General features: G+C 36.3%; 1 protein-coding gene across 2 annotated transcripts in view; it reads right to left on the reverse strand.

Annotated features, from left to right (window-relative positions):
• The window catches only part of ZDHHC15 (zinc finger DHHC-type palmitoyltransferase 15), a 127,378-nt gene that overhangs the window by 74,236 nt on the left and 26,272 nt on the right, over positions 1-26,870 (reverse strand). For both annotated transcript variants that reach the window (XM_057537545.1, XM_057537544.1), the window contains exon 3: positions 25,663-25,757. In XM_057537545.1, coding sequence (XP_057393528.1) covers positions 25,663-25,757 — 95 coding nt within the window. The remainder of the gene's footprint in view (positions 1-25,662; positions 25,758-26,870) is intronic.

Genomic DNA, 26,870 nt, shown 5'->3' on the forward strand with positions numbered 1-26,870 from the left:
CATATGTGAATGGATTAAATGCTCCAACCAAAAGACATAGACTGGCGGAATGGATACAAAAACAAGACCCATATTTATGCTGTCTACAAGAGACCCACTTCAGACTTAGGGACACATACAAACTGAAAGTGAGGGGATGGAAAAAGATATTCCATGAAAATGGAAATCAAAAGAAAGCTGGAGTAGCAATTCTCATATCAGGCAAAATAGACTTTAAAATAAAGACTATTACAAGAGACAAAGAAGGACACTATATAATGATCAAGGGATCAATCCAAGAAGATATAACAATTGTAAATATTTATGCACCTACATAGGAGCACCTCAATACATAAGGCAAATGCTAACAGCCATAAAAGGGGAAATCGACAGTAACACAATAATAGTAGAGGACTTTAACACCCCACTTTCACCAATGGACAGATCATCCAAAATGAAAAAAAAAAAAAGGAAACACAAGCTTTAAAAGACACAATAGACCGAATATATTTAATTGATATTAAGAGGACATTCCATCTGAAAACAGCAGATTACACTTTCTTCTCAAGGGCACATTGAACATTCTGCAGGATAGATCATATCTTCGGTCACAAATCAAGCCTTGGTAAAGTTAAGAATATTGAAATCGTATCAAGTATCTTCTGCGACCACAATGCTATGAAATTAGAAATGAATTACAGGAAAGAAACTGTAAAAAACACAAACACGTGGAGGCTAAACAATACGCTACTAAATAACCAAGAGACCACTGAAGAAATCAGAGAGGAAATCAGAAAATACCTAGAGACAAAAGACCATGAAAACACGATGACCCTAAACCTATGGGATGCAGCAAAAGCAGTTCTCAGAGGAAAGTTTATTGGAAGACAATCTTACCTCAAGAAACAAGAAAAATCTCAAATAAACAATCTAGCCTTACACCTAAAGGAACTAGCGTAAGAAGAGCAAAAAAAACCCCCAAAGTTAGTAGAAGGAAAGAAATCATAAAGATCAGAGCAGAAATAAATGAAATAGAAACGAAACAATAGCAAAGATTAATAAAAACTAAAAGCTGGTTGTTTGAGAAGATAAACAAAATTGATAAAGCTTTAAGCAGACTCATCAAGAAAAAGAGGGAGAGGACTCAAATAAAAAAAAAATTAGAAATGAAAAAGGAGAAGTTACAACGGACACTGCAGAAATGCAAAACATCATAAGAGACTACTACAAGCAACTCTATGCCAATGAAATGGACAACCTGGAAGAAATGGACAAATTATTAGAAAGGTATTACCTTCCAAGACTGAACCAAGAAGAAATACAAAATATGAACAGACCAATCACAAGTAATGAAATTGAAACTGTGATTTAAGATATTCCAACAAACTGAAGTCCAGGACCAGATGGCTTCCCAGGTAAATACTACCAAACATTTAGAGAAGAGCTAACACCCATCCTCTGAAACTCTTCCAAAAAATTGCAGACGATGGAAAACTCCCAAACTCATTCTATGAGTCCACCATCACCCTGATTCCAAAACCAGACAAAGATATTACAAAAAAAAGAAAATTACAGACCTATATCCCTTATGAATATAGATGCAAAAATCCTCAACAAAATACTAGCAAACAGAACCCAATAACACATCAAAAGGATCACACACCATGATCAAGTGGGATTTATCCCAGGGATGCAAGGATATATGCATTCTTTAATATATGCAAATCAGTCAATGTGGTACACCATATTAACAAATTGAAGAACAAAAACCATATGATCATCTCAATAGATGCAGAAAAAGCTTTTGACAAAATTCAACACCCATTTATGATAAAAACTCTCCAGAAAGCTGGCAAAGAGGGAAACTACCTCAACATAATAAAAGCCGTTTATAACAGACCAGAGCAAACACCATTCTCAATGGTGAAAAACTGAAAGCATTTCCTCTAAAATCAGGAACAAGACAAGGATGTCCACTCTCACCAATATTATTCAACATAGTTTTGAAAGTCCTAGCCATGGAAATCAGAGAAGAAAAAGAAATAAAAAGAATACGAATTGGAAAAGAAGAAGTAAAACTGTCACTGTTTGCAGATGATATGATACTATACATAGAAAATCCTAAAGATGCCACCAGAAAACTACTAGAGCTAAATCAATGAATTTGGTAAAGTTGCAGGATATAAAATTAATGCACATAAATCTCCTGCATTCCTATACACTAACAACGAAAGATGAGAAAGAGAAATTTATGAAACAATCTCATTCACCATTGCAACAAAAAGAATAAAATACCTCGGAATAAACCTGACTAAGGAGGTAAAAGACCTGTATGCAGAAAACTATAAGACACTGATGAAAGAAATCAAAGATGATACCAACAGTTGGAGAGACATACCATGTTCTTGAATTGGAAGAATCAATATTGAAAAAATAGCTAAACTACCCAAAGTAATCTACAGATTCAATGCAATCCCTATCAAATTACCAATGGCATTTTTCACAGAACTAGAACAAAAAATCTTAAAATTTGTATGGAGATACAAAAGACCCCAAATAACCAAAGCAATCTTGAGACAAAAAAATGGAACTGGAGGAATCAGGCTCCCTGACTTCAGATTATACTACAAAGCTACAGTAATGAAGACAGAATGGCACTGGCAAAAAACCAGAAATATAGATCAATGGAACAGGATAGAAAGCCCAGAGATAAACCCACGCACCTATGGTCACCTTATCTTTGATAAAGAAAGTAAGAATATACAATGTAGAAAAGACAGCCTCTTCAATAAGTGGTGCTGGGAAAACTGGACAGCTACATGTAAAGGAATGAAATTAGAACACACCCTAACACCATACACAAAAATAAACTCAAAATGGATGAAAGACCTAAATGTATGACTGGACACTATAAAACTCTTAGAGGAAAACACTCTTTAACATAAATCACAGCAAGATCTTTTTTGACCCACCTCCTAGAGTAATGGAAATAAAAACAAAAATTAAAATATGGGACCTAATGAGACTTAAAAGCTTTTGCACACCAAAGGAAACCACAAGGAAGATGAAAAGACAACCCTCAGAATGATAGAAAATATTGCAAAAGAATCAATGGACAAAGGATTAATCTCCAAAATATATAAACAGCTCATGCAGCTGAATAGCAAGAAAACAAACAACCCAATCCAAAAATGGGTGGAAGTCCTAAATAGACATTTATCTGAAGAAGACATACAGATGGCCAAGAGGCACATGAAAAGCTGCTCAACATCACTAATTATTAGAGAAATATAAATCAAAACTACAATGAGGCATCACCTCACATTGTTTAGAATGGGCATCATCAGAAAATTTATAAACAATGAATGCTGGAGAGGGTGTGGAGAAGAGGGAACCCTCTTACACTGTTGGTGGGAATGTAAATTGATACAGCCACTATGGAGAACAGTATGGAGGTTCCTTAAAAAACTAAAAATAGAGCTACCGTATGACCCAGCAATCCCACTCCTGGGCTTAAACCCAGATAAAACCATAATTCAAAAAGACACATGCACCCCAGTGTTCATTGCAGCACTATTTACAATATCCAGGTCATGGAAGCAACCTAAATGTCCATCAGCAGAGAAATGGGTAAAGAAGAAGTGGTACATATATACAATGGAATATTATTCAGCCATACAGAGGAACGAAATTGGGTCATTTGTAGAGATATGGATGGACCTAGAGACTGTCATACAGAGTGAAGTAAGTCAGAAAGAGAAAAACAAATATCGTATATTAACGTATACCTGTGGAATCTAGAAACATAGTACAGATGAACTGGTTTGCAAGGCAGAAGTAGAGACACAGATGTAGAGAACAAATGTATGGACACCAAGGGGGGAAAGGGTGGGTGGGATGAATTGGGAGATTGGGATTGACATATATACAATAATGTGTGTAAAATAGATAACTAATGAGAACCTGCTGTATAGCACAGGGAACTCCACTTTCCCGTATAGTAGAAACTAACACAACATTGTAAAACAGCTATACCCCAATTTAAAAAAATTACCTCAAAATGTATCACATGGCTAAATGTAAATTTTAATTTTATTTTTCGTTGTATCAGTATACAAGAGTTATTGTTTTATTTTTATAAAAGTAATGCAAGTTCATTGTAGAATATATGGACATTACAGAAAAACATTAAGAAAAAAATCCTTCTAATCTTATTCATAAAGAGCCAGTACTATTTTGGTGTACAGTCTTTCCTTTCATTTGTATATATAATCATTCCTTTAATTTTCCATACTACTTTTTCACCTAATATTTTTTTCTTCCAGTTTTATTGAAGTATAATTGACATACAGCACAGTATAATTTTAAGGTGTACAGCATAATGATTTGAATTATATACATAAGGAAATGATTACCACAATAAGTTTAGTGAACATCCATCATCTCATATAGATACAAAATAAAATTATTTGCCCATTTTAAATTTGGTTGTTTGTCTTTTTGTTGTTGAATTGTAAGAATCTTTTATGTATTCTGGATACTTGACACTTATCAGATATATAATTTGCAAATATTTTCCCCCTTCTTTGAGTGGTCTTCTCATTTTTTTTATAGTGTTGTTTGATGCACAAAAGTTTTAAATTTTGATAAAGTCTAATGTATCTGTTTTTCTTTTGTTTCTTTTGTTTTTAATGTCTTATCTAATAATCCATTACCAAATCCAGGGTCATTAAGATTTACCCCTAGGTTTTCTTTTAAGAGTTTAAGAGGTTTAAGTTTTACATTTTGGTGTTTGATCCATTTTTTTATTGTGATAAAATATATATAACATATAGTTCAGCCATTTAAACTATTTTTAAGTGTATAGCTCAGTGGCATTAAGTACATTCACATTGTTGTGCAACCATCACCACCATCCATCCTAAATCCTTTTTTCATCTTTCCAAACTGAAATTCTACACTCATTAAACAACTCCCTATACCTCTTCCCTCCAGCTCCAGGCAGACACCCTTTTACTTTCTGTCTCTGTTAATTTGACTACTCTAAGTACCTGATGTAAGTGGAATCATACAGTATTTGCCTTTTTGTGACTGGCTTATTTCACTTATCATAAAGTCCTCAAAGTTCATCCACGTGGTGGCATGTGTCAGTATCCTTCCTTTTGAAGGCTGAGTAGTATTCCATTGTATGTATATATTACATTTTGTTTATCCATTCATCTGTCAGTGGACATTTGGCTTGCATCCACCTTTTGGCTATTGTGAATAATGCTGCTGTGAACAAATACTGCCTTGAGACCCTGCTTTCAATTCTTTTGGGTACATACCAAGAAGTGTAATTACTGGATCATATGGTAGCTCTATTTTTAATTATTTGAGGAGATACCATACTATTTTCCACAGTGGCTGCACCATTTTATGCTCCCATCAACATCTCACGAGTGTTCCAGCTTCTCCACATTCTCGCCAACACTTGCCATTTTCTGCTTTTTTAAAAAAATAGTATCTATCCTAATGGATGTGAAATGGTATTTCATTGTGGTTTTGATATGCATTTCTCTAATGATTAATGATGTTGAGCATCTTCTCATGTGTTTGTTGGTCATTTGGAAAAATGTCTACTCAAGTCCTTTGCCCATTTAGAAATCAGATTGGTTTGTTTTCTGTTGTTGTATAGTTGTAAGAGTTCTTTTATATTCTGGATATTAACCCCTTATCAGATATATGATTTGTAAAAATTTTCTCCCATTCCACAGGTTGCCTTTTCAGTCAGTTTGTTGTGTTTTGATGCCTAGAACTTTAAATGTATTAATGTCATCCAATTTATTTTTACTTTAGTTTACTCTGTTTTTGGTGTCATATCCAAGAAATCATTGCCAATCAATGTCATGAAATGTATTCCCTAGTTTTTCTTCTAAGTGTTTTCTAGTTTTAAAAACTATAGGTTTAGGTTTAGGTCTTTAATCCATTTGAGTTGATTTTTGTACATGGTATAAGGTAAGGGTCCAACTTCATTATTTTGCATGTGTGTATCTAGTTTTCCCAACACCATTTGTTGAAAAGACCCTCCTTTCCCCTTGAATGGTCTTGGTACACTTTTCAAAAATCATCTGACCATATATGTGAGGGTTTATTTTGGCCTCTTTATTCTATTCAATTAGTCTCTATGTCTGTATCACACTGTTTTGATTACTGTAGCTTTGTAGTAAGTTTAGAAATGAGGAAATGTGAGACCTCCAACTTTGTTCTTTTTCAAGATTGTTTTGGCTATTTGGAGTCTCTTGAGATTCCATATGAATTTTAGGATGGAATTTTCTATTTATGCAAAAAGTGTCATTGGGATTTTGATAGAGATTGCACTAAATCTGTAGACTAATTTGGGTAGTAATGATATCCCTAACAATATTAACTCTTCCAATTAATGAACATGGGATGTCTTTCCATTTATTTGTATCTAACTTCATTCAGCAACTTTTTTTTAGTTTTCAGTACACAAGATTTTCACCTCCTTGGTTAAGTTTATTCCTAAGTATTTTATTCTTTTTCATGCTTTGTAAAGGTAGCTGTTTTCTTAATTTTTCTGATTGCTCATTGCTAGTGTATAGAAATGCAACTGATTACTGTTTGTTGATGTGTTAATTTTGCATCCTGCAATTTTGCTGAAATCATTTACTAGTTCTAACAGGATTTTTGGTGGAACCTTTAGGGTTGGATATAAGTAAGATCATATTATCTGTGAACAGAGATAATTTTATGTCTTCCTGTCCAATTTGGATGCTTTTTATTTATTTATTTTTCTTACCTACATGCACTGATTAGAAAAAGTGTTTCTCCATCTTCTCTTATTTTGTGGAATAATTTGAGAAAGATTGGTGCTAATTCTTCTTTAAATGCTTGATAGAATTTACTTGTGAAACTATCTGGTCCTGGGCTTTTATTTCTTGATAGGTTTTTGATTAATACAATCTTTTTACTTACTATAGGTATATTCAATTTTTAAAATTTCTTCTTGATTCAGTTTTACTAGTGTGTTTCTAGGAATTTGCCCATTTCATCTCGGTTATCTAATTTGTTGGCACACAATTATTCATGGTATTTTCTTGTAATCCTTTCTGTTTCTGTAAGGTCTATAGTAATGTCCTACTTTCATTTCTGATATTAGTAATTTGTGTCCTCTCTGTCTCCCTCTCTCTCTCTGTTGGTCAGTGTAGCTATAGGTTTGTCAATTTTGTAGATCTTTTCAAAGCCCCACTTTTGTTTTCTTAATTATCCCTATTGTTTTCTATTTAGTTTACCTCTGCTCTAATCCTTATTATTTACCTCTGCTATCTTTGGGGTAAGATTGCTCTTGATTTTCTTTCTTTAAGGTGTAAAGAATACTGAATTAATATATTACTCCTCTTTATACTGTAGGTGTTTATAGCTATAAATATCCCCCGAGCACTGTTTTCTTGCATCCCATAATATTTGGAATGCTGTTTTTCAATTTCATTCATTCACAGTATTTTCTAATTTCCTTTGTGGGTTCTTATTTAATTCATTGGTTGTTTAAGAGTGTGTTGTTCAATTCCACACATTTGTGAATTTATAATTTCCCTTTGGTTATTGATTTCTAGTTTCATTCCATTGAACTCAGAGAAGATTCTTTGTGTGGTTTCAATCATTTAAATTTATTAAGACTTCTTTTGTTACCAACCATATGGTCTATACTGGAGAATGTTCCATGTGCATATGAGAAGAATGTGTATTCTTCTATTTTGAGGTGGAGTGTTCCATACATGTGTGTTACATCTAATTGGTTTTTAGTGCTGTTAAATCCTGACTTTCCTTATTGATATTCTGTCTAGGTGTTCTATCCATTATTGAAAATAGGGTATTGAAATCTCCAATTATTATTGTAGAGCTGTGTATTTTTTCCTTCAGTTCTGTCATTTTTTCCCCCTATATTTTGGAGCTCTCTTGTTAGGTACATATATGTTTATAACTGTTACACAATTCTGCTCTGTTACTATGAGTCTGACTTTTTTTAAACATTCCATATATAAGTGAGATCATGTAGTATTTGTCTTTCTGTGTCTGGTTTATTTCACTTAGCATAATGTCCTCCAGGTACATCACATGGTGTTACAAATGGCAGGATTTCTTTATTTTTAAAAGCTGAATAATATTCTATTATATGTATATACCATATTTCTTTATCCATTTGTTTGTGAACAAATAGGTTATCTCCATATATTTATGACTGTGAATGCTGCAATGAATATAGGAGTGCAGGTATCTCTTTGAGATACAGATTTCGTTTCCTTTGGATATATACCCAGAAGTGGGATTGCTGGATGATATAGTAGTTCTACTACTAATTTTCGAGGAACCACTGTACTGTTTTCCATAATGGCTATACCAATTTACATTCCCACAAACAGTGTATGAAGGTTCCCTTTCTCCACATCCTCACCAACACTTGTTACGTTTTGACTTTTTCATGATAGCCATCTGACAGCTGTGAGGTGACACCTCATGTAGGTTTGGTTTGCATTTCCCTGATGATTAGTCAGGTTGAGCACCTTTTAATATACTTGTTGGCCATGTGTATGTCTTCTTTTGAAAAACATCTATTCAGGTCCTTTGCCCATTTTTAAATGGGGATATTTGGCTTTTTGCTATTGAGTTGTAAGAGTTCCATATATATTTTAGATAATAACCCGTTTTCAGATATATGGTAATCAAATATTTTCTCCTATTCCATAGGTTGCCTTATCATTGTGCTGATTGTTTCCTCATGTGCAGAAATATTTTAGTTTGATATAATCCCGCTTGTTTGTTTTTGCTTTTGTTTGTATGTGCTTTGGTCTCAAATCCAAAAAATCATGCCAAGACCACTGTAAAGGAGTTTTCCTCTCTTCCCTTCTAGGACTTGTATGTTTTCAAGTCTTATATTTAAATCATTAATCCATTTTAAATTAATTTTTGTGAATGGTCTGAGATAAAGGTCCGATTTTATTCTTTTGCATGTGGATATGCAGTTTTCCCAGCAACGTTTATTGAAAGATATTATCATTTTCTCATTGTGTATTCATGGCAACTTTGTTGACAGTTGACTCCATATACATGAGTTTATTTCTAGGCTCTTAATTCTGTTCCATTGGTCTATGTGTCTGTTTTTATGCCAGTATCATACAGTTTAGATCACTATAGCTTTATAGTATAATTTGAAATCAGGGAGTGTGATGCTTCCTGCTTTCTTTTTCTTGCTCGATTGCCTTAACTACTTGGGATCTTCTGTGGTTACAAATGAACTTTAGGATTGTTTTTCCTATTTCAGTAAAAAATGCCATTGGAACCTTGATAGGGGTTGCATTGAATCTATAGATGGCTTTGGATAGTATGGACATTTTAACAATATTAATTCTTCCAATCCATAAGCATGATATGGATTTATTTGTGTTTTCAATTTCTTTCATCATTGTTTTATAGCTTTACTTGTACAGATCTTTCACCTCTTTGGTTAAATTTATTCTTAAGTATTTTATTCTTTGTTTATGCTATTGTAAATGGGATTGCTTTCTTAATTTCTTTATTGGATAGCTTGTTTTTAGGGTATAAAAACACAACTGATTTTTTTTAATCTTGCAACTTTACAGAATTCATTTATTCTAAATTGTTTTTGGTGGAGTCTTTAGGATTTTCTATATATAACATTATGTCATCTGCAAATAGAAAAGTTAACTTCTTCCTTTCTGATTTGTATGCCTTTTATTTCCTTTTCTTGCCTAATTGTTCTAGCTAGGACTTCCAGTACTATGTTGAATGGAAGTTGTGAGAGTGGGCATCCTTGACTTGTTCCTGATATTGGAGGAAAATCTTTCAAATTTTCACCATTGAGTATGATATTCACTACGGGCTTGTCATATATGGTCTTTATTATGTTGAGGTACATTTGTTCTATACTTAATTTGTTGAGAATTTTTATCATGAAAGAATGTTGGAATTTGTCATATGTTTTTTTCTGTATCTCTTGAGATGATTATATGATTTTTTAAATCTTTAATTTAAAAAATATGGTGTATCACATTTAAGATTTACGTATGTCAAACCATCCTTGCATCCCAGGTATAAATCCCACTTGGCTGTGGTGAATGATCCTTTTATTATGCTGTTGAATTTGGTTTGATAGTATTTTGTTAAGGATTTTATATCTATGTTGTTTGGGGATATTGGCCTAATTTCTTTCCTTGTAGTGTCCTTGTCCGGCTTTGGTATCATGGTAATACTGTCTTTGTAAATGTTTTGAAGCATACTAAATTTTTTTGGAAGAATGTGAGAAGGTTTGGTATAAATCCTTCTTTAAATGTTTGACAGAATTCACAAGTGAATCCATCTGGCCCTGGACTTCTATTTGTTTGGAAGTTTTTTTTTTTTTATTACTGATTCAAAATACTTGTTACTGATTTGTTCAGATTATTTATTTCTTCATGTTTCAGTCTTGGAAGGTTGCATATTTCTAGGAATATCCACTTATTCTAGGTTATCCGATTTATTAATTGTTCATATTAATTGTTTATTAATTGTTCATTTATTAATTGCTATTATGATCCTTTGTATTTCTGCGGCATCACTCATAACATCTATTTTTAAAGTTTATTTACTTGAGTCTTCTCTCTTTTCTGCTTCTAGTAAGTGTAGCTAAAGGTCTGTCAATTTTTTTTATGTTTGCAAAAAACCAGATCTTTGTTTCTCTGATCTTTTCTATTGTTTTTCTAGTTTTTATTTCATTTATTTCTGCTCTGATATTTGTTATTTCCTTCCTTCTGTTTATTTTGGGCTTAGTTTCTTCTTCTTTTTCTAGTTCTTTGAGATGAAAACTTAGGTTGTTTATTTGAGATATTTCTTTTTTCTCAATGTAGGCATTAATTGTTATAAACTTCCCTCTTAGAACTGCTTTTGCTGCATCACATAAGTTTTGGTATATTGTAACTCCATTTTCATTTTTGTCAACATATGTTTTGATTTCTCTCTTGATTTCTTTGATTTCTCTCTTGATTTCTTCTTGACCCATAGGTTGTCCAGGAGGGTGTTGTTTAATTTCCACATATGTGTGAGTTTTCCAGTTTCCCTGTGTTATTGATTTCTAGGTTCATACAATTATATTAGACAATATCATTGATATAATTCAATTTTCTTAAATTTTAACACTTGTTTTTTGGCCTAACATATGATCTATCCCAGAGAAAGTTCCGTATGTGCTTGAAAAGAATACGAATTCTACTGCTGTTGTGTAGAATGTTCTGTGTATATCTGTTGGGTACATTTGGTCTACTGAATTATTCATATTTGCTTTTTCGTTATTACTTTTCAGTCTAGATGATCTATCCATTGATAAAACTGGGATATTGAAGTCCTCTATTATTATTTAATTTAATTAATTAATTTTTATTTTTTATTTTTTTTAACATCTTTATTGGAGTTTAATAGCTTTAGTATGGTGTGTTTCTGCTTTCTAACAAAGTGAATCAGCTATACATATACATATATCCCCACAACTCTTCCCTCTTGCATCTCCCTCCCACCCACCCTCCCTACCTCACCCCTCTAGGTGGTCACAAAGCACTGAGCCGATCTCCCTCTGCTATGCGGCTGCTTCCCACCAGCTATCTTTTTTACATTTGGTAGTGTATATATGTCCATGCCACTCTCTCACTTTGTCCCAGCTTACCCTTCTCCCTCCCCATGTCCTCAAGTCCATTCTCTAGTAAGTCTGTGTGTTTAATCCTGTCTTTACCCTAGGTTCTTCATAACCATATTTTTTTTAGATTCTATATATATGTGTTAGCATATGGTATTTGTTTTTCTCTTTCTGACTTACTTCACTCTGTATGACACACTCTAGGTCCATCCACCTCACTACAAATAACTCAATTTCGTTTCGTTTTATGGCTGAGTAATATTCCATTGTATATATGTGCTACATCTTCTTTATCCATTCATCTGTCAGTGGACACTTAGGTTGCTTCCAAGTCCTGGCTATGGTAAATAGAGCTGCAATGAACATTGTGGTTCATGACTCTTTTTGAATTATGGTTTTCTCATGATATATGCCCAGTAGTGGGATTGCTGGGTGGTATGGTAGTTCTATTTTTAGTTTTTTAAGGAAACTCCATACGGTTCTCCATAGTGGCTATATCAATTTACATTCCCACCAACAGTGCAAGAGGGTTCCCATTTCTCCACACCCTCTCCAGCATTTACTGCCTGTAGATTTTTTGATGATGGCCATTCTGACCAGTGAGAGATGATATCTCATTGTACTTTTGATTTGCATTTCTCTAATGATTAATGATGCTGAGAATCCTTTCATGTGTTTGTTGGCAATCAGCATATCCTCTTGGAGAAGTGTCTATTTAGGTCTTCTGCCCATTTTTGGATTGGGTTGTTTGTTTTTTTGATATTGAGCTGCATGAGGTGCTTGTAAATTTTGGAGATTAATCCTCTGTCACTTGCTTCATTTGCAAATATTTTCTCCCATTCTGAGGGTTGTCTTTTCGTCTAGTTTATGGTTTCCTTTGCTGTGAAAAAGTTTTTAAGTTTCATTAGGTCCCACTTGTTTATTTGTGTTTTTATTTCCATTTCTCTAGGAGCTGGGTCAAAAAGGATCTTGCTGTGATTTATGTCATAGAGTGTTCTGCCTATGTTTTCCTCTAAGAGTTTGATAGTGTCTGGCCTTACATTTAGGTCTTTAATCCATTTTGAGGTTAGTATTGTGTATGATGTTAGGGAGTGTTCTATTTCATTCTTTTACATGTAGATTTCCAGTTTTCCCAGCACCACTTATTGAAGAGGCTGTCTTTTCTCCATTGTATATTCTTGCCTCATTTATCAAAGATAAGGTGACTTTATGTGTGTGGGTTCATCTCTGGGCTTTCTATCCTGTTCCATGGATCTATATTTCTGTTTTTGTGCCAGTACCATACTGTCTTGATTACTGTAGCATTGTAGTATAGTCTGAAGTCAGGGAGCCTGATTCCTCCAGCTCCGTTTTTCTTTCTCGAGATTGCTTTGGCTATTTGGGGTCTTTTGTGTTTCCATACAATTTGAGAAATTGTTTCTTCTAGTTCTGTGAAAAATGACAGTGGCAGTTTGATAGGGATTGCATTGAATCTGTAGATTGCTTTGGGTAGTCATTTTCACAATGTTGATTCTTCCAATCCAAGAACATGGTATATCTCTCCATCTATTTGTATCATCTTTAATTTCTTTCATCAGTGTCTTATAATTTTGTGCATACAGGTCTTTTGTCTCCTTAGGTAGGTTTATTCCTAGGTATTTTATTCTTTTAGTTGCAATGGTGAACGGGAGTGTTTTCTTAATTTCACTTTCAGATTTTTCATCATTAGTGTATAGGAATGAAAGAGATTTCTGTGCATTAATTTTGTATCCTGCTACTTTACCAAATTCATTGATTAGCTCTGGTAGTTTCCTGGTAGCATCTTTAGGATTCTCTATGTATAGTATCATGGCATCTGCAAACAGTGACAGCTTTATTTCTTCTTTTTCAATTTGGATTCCTTTTATTTCTTTTTCTTCTCTGATTACTGTGGCTAAAACTTCCAATACTGTGTTGAATAATATTGGTGAGAGTGGGCAACCTTGTCTTCTTCCTGATCTTAGTGGAAATGCTTTCAGATTTTCACCATTGAGGACAATGTTGGCTGTGCGTTTGTCATATCTGGCCTTTATTATGCTGAGGTAAGTTCCCTCTATGCCTACTTTCTGGAGGGTTTTTATCATAAATGGGTGTTGAATTTTGTCGAAAGCTTTCTCTGCATCTAGTGAGATGATCATATGGTTTTTCTCCTTCAGTTTGTTAATATGGTGTATCACATTGATTGATTTGCATATATTGAAGAATCCTTGCATTCCTGGGATAAACCCCGCTTGATCATGGTGTATGATCCTTTTAACTTGTTGTTGGATTCTGTTTGCTAGTATTTTGTTGAGGAGTTTTGCAAAATATTTTGCATATTGGCCTGCAGTTTTCTTTCTTTGTGACATCTTTGTCTGGTTTTGGTATTCGGGTGATGGTGGCCTCGTAGAATGAACTTGAGAGTGTTCCTCCCTCTGCTATATTTTGGAAGAGTTTGCGAAGGAGAGGTGTTAGCTCTTCTCTAAATGTTTGATAGAATTCGCCTGTGAAGCTATCTGGTCCTGGGCTTTTGTTTGTTGGAAGATTTTTAATCACAGCTTCAATTTCAGTGCTTGTGATTGGTCTGTTCATATTTTCTATTTCTTCCTGCTTCAGTCTCAGAAGGTTGTGCATTTCTATGAAGTTGTCCATTTCTTCCAGGTTGTCCAATTTGTTGGCATAGAGTTGCTTGTAGTAATCTCTCATGCTCCTTTGTATTTCTGCAGTGTCAGTTGTTACTTCTCCTTTTTCTTTTCTAATTCAATTGATTTGAGTCATCTCTCTTTTTTTCTTGATGAGTCTGGTTAATGGTTTATCAATTTTGTTTATCTTCGCAAAGAACCAGCTTTTAGTTTTATTGATCTTTGCTATCATTTCCTTCATATCTTTTTCATTTATTTCTCATCTGACCTTTATGATTTCCTTCCTTCTGCTAACTTTCGTGTTTTTTTGTTCTTCTTTCTCTAATTGCTTTAGGTGTAAGGTTAGGTTGTTTATTTGAGATGTTTCTTGTTTCTTAAGGTAGGATTGTATTGCTATAAACTTTCTTCTTAGAACAGCTTTTGCTGCATCCCATACGCTTTGGGTTGTCGTGTTTCCATTGTCATTTGTTTCTAGGTATTTTTTGATTTCCTCTTTGATGTCTTCAGTGATCTCTTGGTTATTAACTAGTGTATTGTCCATGTGTTTGTATTTTTTACAGACTTTTTCCTGTAATTGATATCTAGTCTCAAAACGTTGTGGTCAGAAAACATACTTGATAAGGTTTCAATTTTCTTAAATATACCAAGGCTTGATGTGTGACCCAAGATATGATCTACCCTGGAGAATGTTCCATGAGCAGTTGAGAAAAATGTGTATTCTGTTGTTTTTGGATGGAATGTCCTATATATATGAGTTAAGTCCATCTTGTTTAATGTATCATTTAAAGCTTGTTTCCTTATTTATTTTCATTTTTGATTATCTATCCGTTGGTGACAGTGGGGTGTTAAAGTCCCCTACTATGACTGTGTTACTGTCGATTTCCCCTTTCATGGCTGTTAGTATTCATTTTATGTATTGAGGTGCTCCTATGTTGGGTGCATAAATATTTACAATTGTTATATCTGCTTCTTGGATTGATCCCTTGATCATTATATAGTGTCCTTCTTTGTCTCTTGTAATAGTCTGTTTTAAAGTCTATTTTGTCTGATATGAGAAATACTACTCCAGGTTTCTTTTGATTTCCATTTGCATGGAATATCTTTTTCCATTCCCTCACTTTCAGTCTGTATGTGTCCCTAGGTCTGAAGTGGGTCTCTTGTAGACAGCATATATACGGGTCTTGTTTTTGTATCCATTCAGCCAGTGTATGTCTTTTGGTTGGAGCATTTAATCCATTTACATTTAAGGTAATTATCGATATGTATGTTCCTATTACCATTTTCTTAATTGTTCTGGGTTTGTTATTGCAGGTCTTTTTCTTCTCTTGTGTTTCCCGCGTAGAGAAATTGCTTTAGCATTTGTTGTAAAGCTGGTTTGGTGCTGCTGAATTCTCCTAGCTTTTGTTTGTCTGTAAAAGTTTTAATTTCTCCATCGAATCTGAATGAGATCCTTGCTGGGTAGAGTCATCTTGGTTGTAGGTTTTTCCTTCATCACTTTAAATATGTCTGCCACTCCCTTCTGGCTTGCAGAGTTTCTGCTGATAGATCAGCTGTTAACCTTATGGGGATTCCCTTGTATGTTATTTGTTGTTTTTCCCTTGCTGCTTTTAATAAATTTTTTGTATTTAATTTTGATAGTTTGATTAATATGTGCCTTAGCATGTTTATCCTTGGATTTATCCTGTATGTGACTCTCTGTGCTTCCTGGACTTGATTAACTATTTCCTTTCCTATGTTAGGGACGTTTTCAACTATAATTTCTTCAAATATTTTCTCAGGCCCTTTCTTTTTCTCTTCTTCTTCTGCGACCCCTATAATTCAAATGTAGGTGTGTTTAATGTCCCAGAGGTCTCTGAGACTGTCCTCAATTCTTTTCGTTCTTTTTTCTTTATTCTGCCCTGCAGTAGTTATTTCCACTATTTTATCTTCCAGATCACTTATCCCTTCTTCTGCCTCAGTTATTCTGCTATTGATTCCTTCTAGAGAATTTTTTATTTCTTTTATTGTGTTCTTCATCATTGTTGTTTGCTCTTTAGTTCTTCTAGGTCCTGGTTAAACGTTTCTTGTATTTTTTCCATTCTATTTCCAAGATATTGGATTATCTTTACTATCATTATTCTGAATTTTCAGGTAGACTGCCTATTTCCTCTTCATTTGTTAGGTTTGGTGGGATTTTACCTTGCTCCTTCATCTGCTGTGTGTTTCTCTGTCTTCTAATTTTGCTTATCTTACTGTGTTTGGGGTCTCCTATTTTCAGGCTGCAGGTTCATAGTTCCCATTGTTTTTCGTGTTTGCCCCCAGTGGCTAAGGTTCGTTCAGTGGGTTGTGTAGGCTTCCTGGTGGAGGGGACTAATGCCTGTCCTCTGGTGGATGAGGCTGGATTTTGTCTTTCCTGTGGGCAGGTCCACGTCTGGTGGTGTGTTTTGCGGTGTCTGTGACCTTATCATGATTTTAGGCAGCCTCTCAGCTGATGGGTGGTGTTGTGTTCATGTCTTTCTAGTTGTTTGGCATAGGGTGTCCAGCACTGTAGCTTGCTGGTCGTTGAGTGCAGCTGGGTCTTGGCATTCATATGGAGATCTCTGGGAGATTTTCATCGCTTGATATTACATGGAGCTGGGAGGTCTCTGGTGGACCAATGTCCTGAACTTGGCTCTGACACCTCAGAGGTACAGTCCTGACTCCTGGCCAGAGCCCCAAGAGCCTTTCATCCACACGGCTCAGAATAAAAGGGAGAAGAAAAGAAAGAAAGAGAGAAAAAGATAAAATGAAAAGAAATGAAATGAAATAAAATAAAGTTATTAAAATAAAAAATAAAAAACTATTGAAAATTTTTTTAAAGTAATAAAAAAAAGAAAGAAAGAAGAGAGCAACCAAACCAAAAAAGAAATCCACCAATGATAACAAGCGCTAAAAGGTATACTAAAAAAATCCGAAAAAAAAAAGAAAACGGACAGACAGCACCCTAGGACAAATGGTAAAAGCAAAGCTATACAGAAAAAATCACACACAGAAGCATACACATACACACTCACAAAAAGAGAGAAAGGGGGAAAATATATATATATCGTTGCTCCCAAAGTCCACCTCCTCAATTTGGGATGATTCATTGTCTATTCAGTTATTCCACTGATGCAGGTACATCAAGTTGATTGTGGAGGTTAAATCTGCTGCTCCTGAGGCTGCTGAGAGAGATTTCCCTTTCTCTTCTTTGTTCGCACAGCTCACAGGGTTCAGCTTTGGATTTGACCCCGCCTCTGCGTGTAGGTCGCCTGAGGTTGTCTGTTCTTTGCTCAGATAGGACGGCGTAAAAGTAGCAGCTGATTCAGGGGCTGTAGCTCACTCAGGTAGGGGGAGGGAGGGGTACGGTATGCGGGGCGAGCCTGTGGCAGCAGAGGCCAGCATGATGTTGCACCAGCCTGAGGCATGCCATGTTTTCTCCCGGGGAAGTTGTCCCTGGATCACAGGACCCTGGCAGTGGCGGGCTGCACAGGCTCCCGGGAGGGGAGGTGTGGATAGTGACTTGTGCTTGCACACAGGCTTCTTGGTGGCTACAGCAGTGGCCTTAGCGTCTCATGCCCGTCTCTGGGGTCCGCAGTGATAGTCGTGGCTCGCACCCATCTCTGGAGCTCCCGTAAGCGGCACTCTTAATCCCCTCTCCTCGCGCACCAGAAAACAAAGAGGCAAGAAAATGTCTCTTGCCTCTTAGGCAGGTCCAGACTTTTTCCCAGACTCCCTCCCAGCTAGCTGTGGCACAATAGCCTCCTTCAGGCTGTGTTCACACAGCCAACCCCAGTCCTCTCCCTGGGATTCAACTGAAGCCGGAGCCTCAACCTGCAACCCCCACCCGTCCCGGCGGGTGAGCACACAAGCGTCTCGGGCTGGTGAGTGCTGCTCGGCACCGATCCTCTGTGCGGGAATCTCTCCGCTTTGCCCTCCGCACCCCTGTTGCTGCGCTCTCCTTCGTGGCTCCAAAGCTTCCCTCCTCCGCCACCCGCAGTCTCCGCCCGCGAAGGGGTTTCCTAGTGTTTGGAAACCTTTCCTCCTTCACAGCTCCCTCCTACTGGTTCAGCTCCCGTCCCTATTCTTTTTTCTTTTTTTCTTTTTTCTTTTTCCCTACCCAGGTACGTGGGGAGTTTCTTGCCTTTTGGGAGGTCTGAGGTCTTCTGCCAGCGTTCAGTAGGTGTTCTGTAGGGGTTGTTCCACATGTAGATATATTTCTGATGTATTTGTGGGGAGGAAGGTGATTTCCATGTCTTACTCTTCTGCCATCTTGAAGCTCCTCTCCTCTATTATTATTTTATTCTCTGTATTCCTCCCTTCAGTGTTGTTAATATGTGCTTGATATATTTAGATGCTTTAATGTTAGGTGCATATATATTTACAACTGTCATATCCTCTTGATGAATTTACCTTTTTAGCATTATATAATGATCTACTTTGTCTCCACTTACGGTTTTTGACTTAAAGTCTATTTGTCTGATATATTGTAGCTATCCTTGATCTCTTTTGGTTTCCATTCACATGGAATATCTTTTTCCATCCCTTCACTTTAAGCTTATATGTATCCTTAAATCTTTTTTTTTTATTTTTAATCACAGTTTCAATTTCATTACTTGTGATTGGTCTGTTCATATTTTCTGTTTCTTCCTGATTCAGTCTTGGAAGGCTATACCTTTCTAAGAATTTGTCCATTTCTTCCAGGTTGTCCATTTTATTGGCATAAAGTTGCTTGTAGTAGTCTCTTAGGATGTTTTGTATTTCTGCAGTGTCTGTTGTAACTTCTCCTTTTTCATTTCTGATTTTATTGATTTGAGTCCTCTCCCTCTTTTTCTTGATGAGTCTGGCTAATGGCTTATCAATTTTGTTTATCTTCTCAAAGAACCAACTTTTAGTTTTATTGATCTTTGCTATTGTTTTCTTTGTTTCTATTTCATTTATTTCTGCTCTGATCTTTATGATTTCTTTCCTTCTGCTAACTTTGGGTTTTGTTTGTTCTTCTTTCTCTAGTTTCTTTAGGTGTAAGGTTAGATTGTTTACTTGAGATTTTTCTTGTTTCTTTAGGTAGGCTTGTATAGCTATAAACTTCCCTCTTAGAACCGCTTTTGCTGCATCCCATAGGTTTTGGGTCGTCGTGTTTTCATTGTCATTTGTCTCTAGGTATTTTTTGATTTCCTGTTTGATTTCTTCAGTGATCTCTTGGTTATTTAGTAACGTATTGTTTAGCCTCCATGTGTTTGTCTTTTTTACGTTTTTTTCCCTGTAATTCATTTCTAATCTCATAGTGTTGTGGTCAGAAAAGATGCTTGATATGATTTCAATTTTCTTAAATTTACTGAGGCTTGATTTGTGACCCAAGATGTGATCTATCCTGGAGAATGTTCCATGCGCACTTGAGAAGAACGTGTAATCTGCTGGTTTTGGATGGAATGTCCTATATATATCAATTAAATCTATCTGGTCTACTGTGTCATTTAAAGCTTCTGTTTCCTTATTTATTTTCATTTTGGATGATCTGTCCATTGGTGTAAGTGAGGTGTTAAAGTCCCCCACTATTATTGTGTTACTGTCGATTTCTTCTTTTATAGCTGTTAGCAGTTGCCTTATGTATTGAGGTGCTCCTATGTTGGGTGCATATATATTTATAATTGTTATATCTTCTTCTTGGATTGATCCCTGGATCATTATGTAGTGTCCTTCCTTGTCTCTTGTAACATTCTTTATTTTAAAGTCTATTTTATCTGATATGAGTATAGCTACTCCAGCTTTCTTTTGATTTCCATTTGCATGGAATATCTTTTTCCATCCCCTCACTTTCAGTCTGTATGTGTCCCTAGGTCTGAAGTGGGTCTCTTGTAGACAGCATATATATGGGTCTTGTTTTTGTATCCATTCAGCCAGTCTATGTCTTTTGGTTGGGGCATTTAATCCATTCACGTTTAAGGTAATTATCGATATGTATGTTCCTATGACCATTTTCTTAATTGTTTTGGGTTTGTTTTTGTAGGTCCTTTTCATCTCTTGTGTTTCCCACTTAGAGAAGTTCCTTTAGCATTTGTTGTAGAGCTGGTTTGGTGGTGCTGAATTCTCTTAGCTTTTGCTTGTCTGTAAAGCTTTTGATTTCTCCATCAAATCTAAATGAGATCCTTGCTGGGTAGAGTAATCTTGGTTGTAGGTTCTCCCCTTTCATCACTTTAAGTATATCATGCCACTCCCTTCTGGCTTGCAGAGTTTCTGCTGAGAAATCAGCTGTTAACCTTATGGGAGTTCCCTTGTATGTTATTTGTCGTTTTTCCCTTGCTGCTTTCAGTAATTTTTCTTTGTCTTTAATTTTTGCCACTTTGATTACTATGTGTCTCGGTGTGTTTCTCCTTGGGTTTATTCTGTATGGGACTCTCTGCGCTTCCTGGACTTGGGTGGTTATTTCCTTTCCCAAGTTAGGGAAGTTTTTGACTATAATCTCTTCAAATATTTTCTCTGGTCCTTTCTCTCTCTCTTCTCCTTCTGGGACCCCTATAATGCGAATGCTGTTGTGTTTAATGTTGTCCCAGAGGTCTCTTAGGCTGTCTTCATTTCTTTTCATTCTTTTTTCTTTAGTCTGTTCCGCAGCAGTGAATTCCACCATTCTGTCTTCCAGGTCACTTATCCGTTCTTCTGCCTCAGTTATTCTGCTATTGATTCCTTCTAGTGTAGTTTTCATTTCAGTTATTGTATTGGTCATCTCTGTTTGTTTGTTCTTTAATTCTTCTAGGTCTTTGTTAATCATTTCTTGCATCTTCTCAATCTTTGCCTCCATTCTTATTCCGAGGTCCTGGATCATCTTCACTATCATTATTCTGAATTCTTTTTCTGGAAGGTTGCCTATCTCCACTTCATTTAGTTGTTTTTCTGGGGTTTTTTCTTGTTCCTTCATCTGGTACATAGCCCTCTGCCTTTTCATCTTCTCTGTCTTTCTGTAACTGTCGTATCCTTAAATCTTAAGTGATTCTCTTATAGGCATGTAAATTTGTCTTGCTTTTTTTATCGATTCAGCTACTTTATGTCTTTTGATTGGAGAATTTAACCAATTAACATTAGAAGTAATAATTGATAGGTAAGGATGCACTATACAAGTTTGTTAATTGTTTTCTGGCTGTTTTGTAGTTCCTTTGTTCCGCCTAAGTGTTTTCCTTTGTGGTTTGATTTTCTGTAGTAGTGTACTTTTATTTCCTTTTCTTTATCTTTTGTGTATCTGCTAGAGGTTTTTGGGGGGGTTACCATGGAGCTTACATAAAACATCTTATATTTGTAACATTCTATTTGAAGCTGGTAAGAAGTGAACTTCCACTGCATACATAAACACTATCGTATTACTTTCTCCCCAACATTTTATGCATTTGATTTCACAATTTACATCACTTTATAGTGTATCCATTAAAAATATTTTACTCATAGTTATTTTTAATACTTTGTTTTTTAATATTTATACCAGAGTTAAAAGTGATTTACACACCACCATTACAGTATTTCAGTATTTTGAATTGTTCTATATATTAACCATTACCAGTGCTTTTTTTTTTTTTTACTTTCATAGGTTTTCACATTACTAATTGTCATCTTTTCATTTCATCTTCAATATTTCTTGTAAGGCAGTTCTCCTAGGGATGAACTCCTTCAGGTTTTGTTTGGTGGAAAACTAACTCTCCTTCATTTCTGAAGGATGGCTTTGCTGGGTAAGACAACCTTGGTAAAAATGCTTGTAGTTTTTTCTACAAGCATTTTTAATATATCATTCCACTCTGTCCTGGCCTGCAAGGTTTCTTCTGAGAAATCCACTGATGGCCTTATGCAGTTTCCCTTGTGATTGACCACTCTTTCTCTCTTTCTGCTTTCAAAACTCCTTGTCTTTGACTTTTGAAAGTCTGATTATAGTATGTCCTGGTAAAGTCCTCTTTTGGTTGAAACTGGGGACTTTTGAGCTTCATGTGCCTGGATATCCATATCTCTCCCCAAATTTGGGAAATTTTCAGCCATTATTTATTTAAATAAGCTTTCTGCCCCTTTCTCTCTTCTCCTTTTATCCCCATAATGCATATATTCTTATGCTTGATGGTGTCCCATAAGTCCCATGAACTGTCTTCACCCTTTCATTCTTTTTTCTTTTTGTTCCTCTAACTGGATAATTTCATATAACCTATCCTTGAGTTTTCAGGCTCTTTCTTCCGCTTCATCAAGTCTGTTGTTGATGCTCTCTATATTATTTTTCCTTTCATTCATTGTATTTTTCAGCTCCAGAATTGTTTTTGTTCTTTTTTTAATGGTTTACCTCTATTTGTTTAACTTCTTGTTTTGTTCCTGATTTCGTTGAGTTGCCTATCTGTGTTCTCTTGTAAATTGCCAGGTTCCTTAAAATAATTATTTTGATTTTTTTAATAGATCTCCATTTCTTTGCAGTTGCTTACCGGAATATTGTGCTCCTTTGGTGGTGTTATTTTTCCTTGAGTGTTTGCATTTCTTGTATCATTGCATGGATGTGTTCACATTTGATGTAGCAATCACTTCTTCCAGAATTTATGGACTGGTTTCAGTGGGGAAAGCCCTTCATCTATTGGTGGGTACAAGGCTGCCATCTGGGTGGGATGAAGCAGTTCTTACTCCAGGGAAGGTGCAGTGGTGTAGTCTCTGTGCAGCTCTGTCAGCTGTCATCAGCATCAGCAAAGACTGAAGGAGACACTGGTGGCCAAGGCTGTGGGTGTCTGCAGAAGAAGTGTGGGCTGTTGAGGTCTTCAGTGGTAAAAGCTTCTGGGGTCCTCCTGATACCTTTTTCTAGCATGGTGGAAGTCATGGCTGAGGGGATCCTTCGAGGCCCTGGGTCCAGTTTGTGGACACACTGTGGTTGTGTCTATGTTTGATGCATGGGTGCCTATGGAGAAGCCATGGAGACAGAGTCTGGAATGGAGTGGCTCAGGGGTCTAGGGAGGTGGTGGTGTTAGTGCCTGGGGCACAGGCACCCCCACTGCAGTGTTGGTAAAGGTGCATGCACTTGCAGAGCAGATATGGAGCTATGGTCTGGATAGCAGTCATGCGTGGTGCATGGATAAGCCTGCTACAGTAGTGGCTTGGGTGTCCCATGTTTGAGCACTTGTGAAGCAGCTAGTGGACCTGGGTTCTAGAGGGCAGGTACACCCACTGCAGCAGTGCTCTGGTTTCTGTGGTGTGGGCACTTGCAGATTGGCCGGGGATACAGGGTTCAGAGCATGTGCTCATGGAGTGATAGTGTCTCCAGTGTCTGGGGCATGGGATACCCTGCAGTGTCAGTGGCTCTGGTGTCTGAGTTATTGATGTATGTGAAGTGGCCATGGAGCCAGTTTCTGGAGCATGGGCATGCATGGAGTCTGGTGGCAGGTGCTGGGGTCAGGTGGTAGGTACACATGGAGTGGCCATAGGTCTGGTGTCTAGGGCAAGCACAGTGTTGGGGGGGGTGGCAGCCCTGGTACTGAGGCAGCACAACAGCAGCTTCTTCTTGTAGAGAAGTCTCAGCAGTGTCTCACTCCCTGGGGAGTCTGTGGCAATGCTGGCTGTTGGTTACTTCAGTGGCAAAATCTGACAGTATCCTCTACAGAGCAGGCTGCTGGGGTCCACACCAACAAACACTATAGGGTCCTCTGCTGTTAAAGCTGTGGAAATTCATGGCTGTCATGGGAGCTGTTGAGATCCTCAGAAGCAAAATTTGCCAGGATCCTCCACAGAGCAGGCCAGTGGGGACTGCATGGGCATCTGCTGCAGGGCTGATACTGATAGCCTCTGCCCTGTTTCTTTGTTCTTAGCCCTCTTCAGATGTCTCTGCCATGCTGATTTCCCCAGCAATCCTTTCTGTGTGGTTATTCTCCATTTTTTTTTCCCACTGTGTTGCTGCAGGCTCTTAATTAGACACTTGAGCCCGTCCAGGGATATTTTCATTTCTGTATAGCTGTCTGTTGTTTTCTTGTGGAGGGGCAGGGATAGAGGCTGGTATCTTCTACTCTGCCATCTTTCTGACACCATTCAGTAGGTCTTTTTCTTCTTTGTGTCTTGTACAAGTTTTTGGCTTAAAGCCTCTTCGTGTGATATTAGTATATCTACCCTTGCTCTCTTTTGATTACTATTTGCTTGGAATAACTTTTTCCATCCTTTCACTTTCAACCTATTTATGTCTTTGGCTCTCGAGTGAGTCATTTGTAGACAGCATAAAGATAGATGATAATGTTTATCCATTATGCCAACGTCTGCCTTTTAATTGGATAGTTTAATCCATTTATATTTCAAATAATTACTCATAAGGAAGAACTTCTGCCATTTTCTATATATCCTATATCTCATGTTCCTCAGTTCTTGCATTACTACCTTCCTTTGTGTTTTTTAAAACTTTCGTTTGAATATAATTGATTTACAATGTTGTATTAGTTTCAGGTGTACAGCAAAGTGATTCAGTTATACATATACATATATTCATTCTTTCTTTTTTCATATAGGTTATCACAGAATATTGAGTAGAGTTCCCTGTGCTACACAGTAGGTCCTTGTTGGTTATCTTATATGTAGTAGTGTGTGTATGTTCATCCCAAGCTCCTGATTTACCCCTCCCCACCATGTTTTCCCTTCAGTAACCATAAGTTTGTTTCCAATATCTGTGAGTCTGTCTCTGTTTTGTAAATAAGTTCATCTGCATCATTTTTAAAATTAGAGTCCACATATGAGAGATATCACATGATATTTGTCTTTCTGTGTTTAATTTTATTTTGTATGTGTACAATTTTGATCCCATAAATGGGAAAATTAAAACCAGTACTTTCCCTAATGTTTGGAGGCTGCTGAAACTTCTTCCATTGTTTTTTTTTCCTACTTTGGAAACTAATCTGTTTCACAGTAGTCACATATTATAAATGCCTGATATGTTTAGAATATTTTTGTATGTGCCCTCCCAAATATTGCATGAAACACTTTCATTCAAGGGAACACAATTTGAAAATGATCAATTTAACTATTGTAATTTTTTCTAGTTGTCTCCTAGAGTCTCACTGAGTCCTAAATTATTATAGTTTCATAGAATTGAAATAGATGAGTCCTCAGAATCCAAGTGGTTTCTTGTTTCTCTCAATCTATCACCAATACAGATAGTGGTTTCCTAGTCTTAAAGATATCCATGGCTGGTGATTTCACAAACTCCTTCAATAGACTATCTTATTCTTAATTTACATTTATCACTACAAGTCCTTTTTAAAGATCACCCTGAATCTCTCTTTTGTAATGGAAGGTTATTTGCTCCTCTTTTTGCCCTCTTCTTGCCTTATTGGCATTTCTACTTTCCTCTGTTTTTAGCCTTTATGAAGTAACCAGTATTCTTACCTTCTGGTTTGGCTGTTGTGGGAGTGTAAAAATAGACTTCCAGTAGGTCCAGGTAAAGAACACGAAGATGGCATGGTAGAATATGAGGTAGATAACTGAAATTTAAGAAAAAAATCAGTGTTTATGTTATATTTTCATCCATTTCTAAGAGTTCAGTAAGATGTAAATCTCAATCTCTATTTTGTTTTCCTATTACCAAGTATTTTCTAGTATTATTATGAAAGGTTAATTCTTACCTTTTTCCCATGCAGTGACAGAAACAATTTATAATGCCAAATTTGGAACCAGAGACTTTCTGGAAGTCGCATATTTTAAAAGTTGCCATGTGATTCTGGGAGTAAAGGGGAAATGTCCTTTATGACAATGTGGGGGAAGCTACTGTTGCCAATTGTCATTCTCTCTGTCACTGTGGGTACTGAAAGATAATAATGATAGTATTTGCACAGTGCTATAGAGTTTACAATGTGATTTCATAATATTATCCAATTTTATTTTTTCAACAAGTTTGTGAGACAGGTAACAGGATAAGGACAGTTGATTAACTATCAGGGGTAGTTGATTATCCGAAGTCACACAGCTACTATATAACGTAGCCAGGTCTTAAACACAGGACTTCTGATTCTAAATCATAAGTTTTTGTTTCAGTAGCCCCAAAGACTACACACTTTTTTTAAAATATTTTTTTTGATGTGGACCATTTTTAAAGTCTTTATTGAATTTGTTACAATATTACTTCTGTTTTTATATTATGGGTTTTTGGCCCCGAGGCATGTGGGATCTTAGCTCCCTGCCCAGGGATCGAACCCACACCACCTGCATTGGAAGGCGAAGTCTTAACCACTGGACCATCAGGGAAGTCCCCAAGAGTACACACTTTTGAAATGTGAGTTGTACCACTGAGACATTTGTGGCTCCCCACCACTTTTGTTTTTATATTCTTTGCCTCCTAGATAGCTCTTCTGATATGGGAAATTTCAGTATTCTCCAAAGAGGTCATTTTAAGACTGAAGGTCATTTTACTGTTTCATTGTGAGTCCTTGCATAGTAAGGTCTGATTACTTCAATCCATCAGGAAGACTCAAGGGAATGATGTGACTCAAGACCAAGTTAATAAGGCTGAGTCTCTCACATATTTATGATGGAATCGAAAAAAGCTGGCCCAGTGCTCCCAGCCCTGTGGTATAAGACCTTTTTAATGTGCCTGTTTT

Source organism: Balaenoptera acutorostrata, chromosome X (assembly GCF_949987535.1).
Source record: "Balaenoptera acutorostrata chromosome X, mBalAcu1.1, whole genome shotgun sequence".
Lineage (NCBI taxonomy): Eukaryota > Metazoa > Chordata > Mammalia > Artiodactyla > Balaenopteridae > Balaenoptera > Balaenoptera acutorostrata.